Source organism: Dipodomys ordii, unplaced genomic scaffold (genome assembly GCF_000151885.1).
Source record: "Dipodomys ordii isolate 6190 unplaced genomic scaffold, Dord_2.0 Scaffold7, whole genome shotgun sequence".
NCBI lineage: Eukaryota > Metazoa > Chordata > Mammalia > Rodentia > Heteromyidae > Dipodomys > Dipodomys ordii.
The window spans coordinates 18,215,796-18,223,994 of record NW_012267223.1 but is presented as its reverse complement, the minus strand read 5'-3'; the positions used below and the strand labels follow the sequence as shown (position 1 = coordinate 18,223,994).

The 8,199-nt window shown below is 42.9% G+C and overlaps 1 protein-coding gene across 1 annotated transcript in view; it reads right to left on the bottom strand.

Moving 5' to 3' along the window:
- Positions 1-1,018: 1,018 nt before the first annotated feature.
- Positions 1,019-8,199, bottom strand: part of Znf652 (zinc finger protein 652) — a 13,486-nt gene continuing 6,305 nt past the window's right edge. The window contains exon 5 of the mRNA XM_013036188.1: positions 1,019-3,202. Within this exon, the coding sequence (XP_012891642.1) occupies positions 2,682-3,202 (521 nt within the window). The 3' untranslated portion in view covers positions 1,019-2,681. The remainder of the gene's footprint in view (positions 3,203-8,199) is intronic.

Here is an 8,199-nt window from a genome sequence, read left to right as displayed (position 1 = left end):
GTGTAGCAGATATTTTCTTATGGCTATAGTTACTTGAGTGAAAAAGAAAAATCAAAGATGTCTACCTGAATTTTCCAGTGTATAATTATATTACACCTCATAGAATGGTTGATTTAATGGCCCCTAGAATCCAGAATTTCTACCCAGTATTATAAATTTATTTAGAATAAGGTATAACCAATTAACTAAACTACAATTTACATATTTAAAAAAAATGTTTTGATATTGCAAGCCTGATCAGGAGATAATGGTATGTCAACATGAAAGTGTGGATTTACAAACTTGTCATAGAATGCAAAGGAGACTGTGGAGGTAAGGAGAGACAATCTTGAAAGTTATAACAGTCATAAGCAAGGAATTAACTTCCTACCAGGTATGTGGGGCTCAAAGAATGTATACAAATATTTTAAATGCCATTCATTAAAACTTACACTCAAGACCAGGAAGAAAAGTTTATGCTGAGATACTTTTCTGTCTTGCTGCAAAATTTTCTTATGCATTATAGAAGATGACAGCAAAATCAGGAAAAGAATCTGGAATTATTAAACTGAAAAGCTAAAGAGAGTGTGGTACTTACACATAGGGACCTAACCTCAGTTTTGAGAGCGCCATATCCCCTGTTACACAGATAATCAGTAAGAAAGTACTTAATGTATATCTGCAGATTTAATATTAATTTGTTTTTGATAAGTCAAGGTTCTCATTCAGACAATGATTTAAGAGTCTGAGGAAAAGCTGGGCACCAGTGGTTCACACCCGTAATCCTCGCTACTCAGGAGGCTGAGATCTGAGGATCAAGGTTCAACACCAGCCAGGCAGGAAAGCCCACGAGACTCTCATTTCCAAATAACCACAAAAAAGTTAGAAGTGGAGCTGTGGTTCAAAGTGGTGGAAATCTAGACTTGAGCACAAAAGCTCAGGGACAGCACCTAGGCCCTGAGTTCAAGTTCTAGTACTGGCATGCACACACACACACACCAAAGTCTGAGGAAAGAGAAATTAAAGAATTTGAAGATTCAAAAAGAGGGGCTGGGGTGAGGAGGGAAGTGATCTACTCTTGATACTTAGTTTTCTGAGATGAAGGAATATAAAATTTGTAGCTGTATTGAGTCTGGATAGATTTGGTCATCTATAGGTAACCATTATGTTAGTCCTTGCATTTAGCCTTCTTATAATCAATTCTAGTTGCTCCTGGTGATCTTTGGAAGTTACCCAAACTTGAACAGTAAGCAGCCTAGAGGTATGAGTGGTGCTGCTCTCTTCCTCACCACTGGTGCTGGTGTCCTGCTAACCATCTGCAGAGGACAGGGCAGCAGAACAGCAGCTTTCCTTCACTCTAAGTTAGCTGCATTAAAATAGCTCAAAATTGCGGACATTACCCACATTTTATATACCACAGACCTTTTAAAATACATAACCAATTTGTCTTCTCATCTGAATGTCTCAGCCACTGCCAGTTTGTATCATGTTTGTGATTTCAGTCTACCATGTTAGCTTCTTGTAATAATTCTAGAAAAATAAAGCAACCTCAAACAATAGACTCTAATCTGTCTTTCCTAAAAGTTAAACATGAACATAGCTCCTAAGGGAAGTAAGAAACAGATGTGACTGAAAGGAAAAAATCTCCAGTACTTCCTTCTTCAGTGAACTACTTCACACAAATTCAAACCAGCCAATCATTAGGTGGCTTCCCCAAAGGGGTCCTAATTCCCTGTCCATCAGCCCACTTAATGCATGAACAGAGCCCCAAAGGAACCCAGAGGGTAGCAGCACATCAGTGAGCCTGACCAACATCTGAGTGCTGAGCAGAGATTTTTTACATGACTGTGTACTTACGCCATGTCCTGAAAGCGACACTTCATTTCTGCAGTGACCTGGTCTGGAGACCCCCTTAGATACACCTAGTCTCTGAAGCACCTTTGAGTTGTACGGATTTAAGAATAACTTTGAATTATAGAAGTTTTATATGCATCTTTAAGAATCACATTTTGATGATTATAAAAAATTTTTCTATTTTACAACATAGGTTCAGCTACACTGAAAAAAATTACACCGCTTATTGAAATACATTTCATTTTAGAAACAGACTACTAATGAAGTCTATACAAAAACTCTAAAATAATTTCTGTAGTAAAATAAAGTGTTAAGAGAGCTACACAAAGAAGAAAACTTCCATCTTTCTCTATAATGCTTGATATACTGTGAAACATCGCCAGCTCAACTCTGTAGCCAGCACCAAAGCTGAAAAGAATTAATTACAATACACAGTGATACAATTAATGCTCTGGATTAATCTCACAGCCTTCCCGATTAGTACAAAGGAAAACCAGGCCTATCCCCTCTTTGAGGAGAAGTCCAGGATATAAAAGCAAGCATATCTCATCAGCTGATATGAAATTATAAAAACCCACAAGTCTGGGTATCTGAAATTTATAAAAGTCATCAGAAAATGCAAGCAAATTGGGCTTTAGTGCCATGGTTCCCCTGGATTTGAGGATAGTTCCCCTAAGAGTTATAAGGTCATCTTCTGGTTCATTTCCTTGGGTCTGTTGATGTACCAACGCAGTGGCAAAGCCCTGAAGGAGTTGGAGAAGAGCCTGAGAACTGTGGCTGCTCACCAGCTCCCTCTCGCCAGGAGACTCACCGTGGGAACGCTGGGAGACTGCACTTATGAGGTGGTGTTAGTGGTGCTGTGCTGAACTGTTCTTCTCAGCCAGGTGCCGCAGAAAGCTGTCCTCACTCTGGCCTCTGTGGTTTAAAGGCTCACTCTTGAAGAGAGCTGGCGGTGGGGGCAGATGAGGGACTGGAGGGATAGGAAGGTGGTGTGGGTGGTGAGGGTGAGGGTGGATGTGCAGGTGCGAGAAGGGGTGGGGAACAGGTCGAGGGGGAAGAGAGCCCACTGGGTTCACACTGGCTGGAGGGGCTGGGCTTGCCGGTGTGCTCACTGAGGAAGGGACAGAAGGGACAGGGCCAGCTGGAGCAGAGGTGAGTGGGATCTGGGCTGTGGGCGGCACGTTCACAGGGCTGGTCACCCGAAAGCACTTCTCCTTGTGTGCCTTGAGCATGTTGGAGAAGCGGAAGCGCTGGCCGCACACATCACAAGGGTAGGGCTTCTCGCCTGTGTGAGTTCTGCGGTGCCTCTTCATGTTGGGGCGGCTGGTGAAGCTTTTGCCACATATTTCACAGATAAAGGGCTTCTCTCCTGAGATGAGTTAGCACAGATACAAAAACACATTGACATACTGGGAGGTAAGTATGCTCTCCTGCCATCCTGGTGTTCATAAAAAGGTTATAGATTCTCTTCCTCACAGAATTTTATAATCCAGTCAAGAGGCCCTCCAACTTGGGACCCAACAGGTCAAAGTAGACACAAACACAACTTGATACCATCTACCACCTAGATTGGCTCAAAGGAGGAGGGAGGAGGGAAAAAGAGGTGGCAGGTGTGGTTTGTGTGGCTTGCTCAGCCACTCAACATTAACATCTACTGCTGAGCCTTGTTCCTAACACTTCAAGGGCTGCTCCCTTTCCTTTTAATAGATGTGCTTGATCTACTATGTATTGAGTCTTACTGTGCACCAGGCTCAAGGCTGTTTTACATCTATATTAACCTTGGTGGACCTCACAGCTACCACACAGAATAGTATTCCTATTTTACAGATGGGGAAATCAGGAGATTTGTTCAAAGCTATCTGCTAGTAGAAAGAACTGAAAATTCTGAAGTCTAGCACCAACATGTAAACCATCGCACTTCACACCTGTAGGTGCATTTCTGCATACATCAAGGAAGTGTTCTTACTGGTTTCCTCTACTTTAGTACTGCTTCCTATAAGTAGGAGAAAATACTCTTCACTCTATATCATAGTCCAGTTTCTTCTTTTTCTCATTCTAATAGAATACAGACACCTCTCATCATTCTTCTGTGTAGGCCTGATGTTTCCTCACTTCCCCAAGAGATGAGCTTGATTATTAGCACCATTTCCAGACTATCTCATTTCTCTCATCCTCTGTTGCCCATTATCCCCCTTGCACTGTGAGGCTTTTCACCTGACTAATGCTCATCTTTCTGGATAAATTCTGAGCCTAGCTGTTTTCCTTTTTTCAATCCATTTTGGGGTCTGAACTCTGGGCTTGCACACTGTCCCTGAGCTCTTCAGCTCAAGCCTAGTGCTCTACCACTTGAGCCACAGCGCCACTTCCGGCTTTTTCTGCTCATGTGGTGCTGAGGAATTGAACCCAGGGATTCATGCATGCAAGGCAAGCACTCAAACACCGAGCCACCTTCCCAGCCCCTCCAATCATCTTTTTTATTTTTATTGGTCATGGGACTTGAACTCTGGGCCTGGTCCCTGTCCTCAGATCTTCAGCTCAAGGCAAGTGTTCTACCACTTGAGCTACAGCGCCATGTCCAGTTTTCTGGTGCTTTATTGGAGATATGAGTCTCACAGATGTTCCTGCCCAGGCTGGCTCTGAACTGTGATCCTCAGATCTCAGCCTTCTTAGTAGCTAGGATTACAGGAGTGAGCCACCAGAGCCTGGCATATCTTTTTTTTATTTTTTAATTTTTGTGCCAGTCCTGGGGCTAGAACTCAAGGCCTGGGCACTAGGGCCTGTGCACTGTCCCTGAACTTCTTTTTGCTCAAGGCTAATACTCTACCACTTGAGCCACAGCACCACTTCTGGCTTTTGCTATGTATGTGGTACTGAGGAATTGAACCCAGGGCTTCATGCATGCTAGGCAAGCACTCTACAACTGAGCCACATGCCCAGACTCTTTTTTTGGGTCACTTGTGGGCCTTAAACTCTGGGCCTGGGTGCAGTCCCTGAGCTCTTCAGCTCAAGGTTAAGTGCTCTACCACTTGAGCCACAGTGCCACTTCTGGTTTTCTGGTGGTTAATTGGAGATACAAGTCTCACAGACTTTCCTGCCTGGGCTGGCTTTGAACTGCGATCCTCAGATCTCAGCATCTTGAGTGAGACACCAGCGTCTGGTGCTGGCCTATTTTTTTTTTTTTGAGTGTGGGGAATCGGTTGTGGGGCTTGAACTCTGGGCTTAAGCACTGTCCCTGAGCTCTTCAGCTCAAGGCAAGTACCAGCATTCTACCACTCAAGTCACTGTGGCACTTCCACTTTTCTGGTGGTTAATTGGAGATAAGAGTCTAACGGATGTTCCTGACCAGGCTGGCTTTGAACTGTGATCCTTAGATCTTAGTCTCCTGAATAGCTAGGATGACAGGCATGAGCCACAGGCACCAGCTTCATTTGGCTGTTTTGCACAAGGCTGGCACTCTACCACTTGGAGCCACAGCTCCATGTTTGAATTTTTGCTAGTTAATTGGAGATAAAAGTCTTTCAAATTTGTCTACCTGGGCTGGATTTGAACTGGGATACTCAGGTATCAGCTTCTTGAGTAGCTAGGATTATAGGCATGAATCAATGGTGCCTGGCCTTCTATCACACATTTTATCATTTTTGAAGTAGGCATGTGTGTGTGTGTGTGTATGTGTATACACACACACTTTATAATTAATGACATGCCATTGTTTAATTTACAAAATTTTCCTTGTATATAAATTAAATTTGCCTTACAACTGATGCTCTTTTTTGTTCAATAAGTATGATATTCACATGTATTCAGTTATCTTCTATTGCTCTAATTCTCTGACTCTGACCATTTTCAGTTTATAATTAAGTATTCTGAACTAGGATGCTCCTGCTGCAATCCTACCTACCCAGGAGGCTGAGATCTGAGGATCGTGGTTCAAAGCCAGCTTAGGTAGGAAAGTCTGTGAGATTTCTTTCTTTTTTTTTTTTTTGGTCCGGTCATGGGGCCTGAACTCTGGGTCTGAGCACTGTCCCTCAGCTCTTCAGCTCAAGGCTAGCGCTCTACCACTTGAGCCACAGCACCACTTCCAGCTTTTTTCTTTTTGCTTATGTGGTGCTGAGGAATCGAACCCAGGGCCTCAAGCTCAAGGCTAGCGCTCTACCACTTGAGCCACAGCACCACTTCCAGCTTTTTTCTTTTTGCTTATGTGGTGCTGAGGAATCGAACCCAGGGCCTCAGGCTTGCAAGGCAAGCGCTCTACCACTGAGCCACCTTCCCAGCCCCAGTCTGTGAGATTTCTAACTCCAATTAACCATCAAAAAGCCAGAAGTAAGCCAGGCACCAGTGGCTCACACCTATAATCCTAGCTACTCTGGAGGCTTAAATCTGAGGATCGTGGTTCAAAGCCAGCCTGGGAAAGAAAGTCTGTGAGACTCTTATCTCCAATATACCATCAGAAAACCAGAAGTAAAGTAGTGGCTTAATTGGTAGATGGCCAGCCTTGAGCAAAAATCTCAGGGAATAGCACTTAGGCTTTGGGTTTAAGCCCCAGCCCCAGTTTAAACCCCCACATATGTGCAGAGTTTTTGGATTACCTGACATTCATAAAGAACTGGTCATCTCATCATCTATCAGTCCCTTTGATTGAGATCTCTTTAAGTACAGTGAGAAAGCCAGGAAACTGACAACCAGGTCCTAGAATGGTGCTTACACTTATGTCCTATAGATCCTATTATTTTATTACTTGTATTAAGTTTCTGTCAGAATAAGTATGCAGTCTGGAGTCAGACTGCTTGGTAAGTTATTTTAATCTCTGAGCTTCAGGTTCTTCATCTGAAAAATAACCCACTTACTAGTTTATTGGGACAGATAACACAAATGCTTAGAGCAGTATCTAATATAATAGACACTCAAGTGTGTTTTAGATGCTGTTCCTCTCATTATCACCATTATTTATTGGACCAGCGACTCTGTGAGGATAGAAACTAGGTCTTCATTTACCCTTGTGTCAAGACACCTAGATCTGTTGCTGATACAAGTAGCCAGCAGCATTCTGCTTTATTTATCTATTTATTTTGTCGGTTATGGGGCTTGAACTCTGGGCTTGGGTGCTTTCCCTGTGCTCTTCAGCTCAAGGAGAGCGCTCTACTGCTTGAGCCACAGCACCACTTCTGGTTTTCTAGTGGTTTATTGGAGATAAGAGTCTCACGGAGTTTCCTGCCCGGGCTGGCTTTGAACTGTGATCCTCAGATCTCAGCCTTCTGAGTAGGTAGGATTACAGGCTTGAGCCACCAGTGCCTGGCTAAGCATTCTGCTTTATACTCACCCTGTGTCTATACTATCCTAGGAACCCTGCCTGATGCTTGGTCAGCTTCCCTAGATAGGACATGTATCACTTCTCTTTAACTGCAAAGAAACAGCTTCATCAATGTCAGTTCCCACAATGACTTTACTTCCCATCCAAACATACTGCTGTCTCTAAATGTTACTGCAACCAGTCTGAAATGACCTCCCTTTTCTTTTCTAAGCTAACCTTTCTCCTATTATTTCTCAGATATTACAAGAGGCTCACAATTCTGCTAGTGAATGACAGAGCCAGATTTATCTAAACTTACAATCCAAAGGCTTTCCAAAGGTTTGACATTGCCAACAATATTAAAAAAGATGACACACCAGATTTATTTCAATATTGATGTTAAAGAAAGTCCAGTATACCTAATATACTAAGGGCTACTACAGACCAGCCGTCAGGGCTCATGCATGTAATCCTAGATACTCAGGAAGCTAAGATCTGAGGATTGCTGTTCAAAGCCAGTCCAAGCAAGAAAGTTCATGAGACTATACTATATAATAAATATATTATTATTATAGTATAACGCATACTATGTATTATATATAGTACTTAAAATGACTGGCACATACGTGAATAATAAATGATGGCTATTATAACAAATGTATAAGAAGTATTATTTGGCTTTTTTCACTCAAGGTCTCGATTCCTATAATTTTTTGTGCCAGTTTAGGCTTGAGCTTGTGTTGTCCCTGAGCTTTTTTGCTGAAGGCTGGTGCTCTACCACTTGAGCCATAGCTCTATTTCTGGCATGTTTGTGTGTATGCGTGTGTGCCAGTAATGGGGCTTGAACTCAGGGCCTGGGTGCTGTCCCTTAGCTTTTGGGCTCAAGGCTGGTACTCTCCTACTTGAGCCATAGCTCCACTTCTAGCTTTTTGCTAGTTAATTGAAGAGTCTCATAGACTTTCTTGCCTGGGCTAGATTCCAACTGCAATCCTCAGATCTCAGACTCCTGAGTAGATAGGATTACAGGTGTGAGCCACTAGTGCTGGGCTTTAAGTCAATTTTTTTTTTTTTTTTGGTCC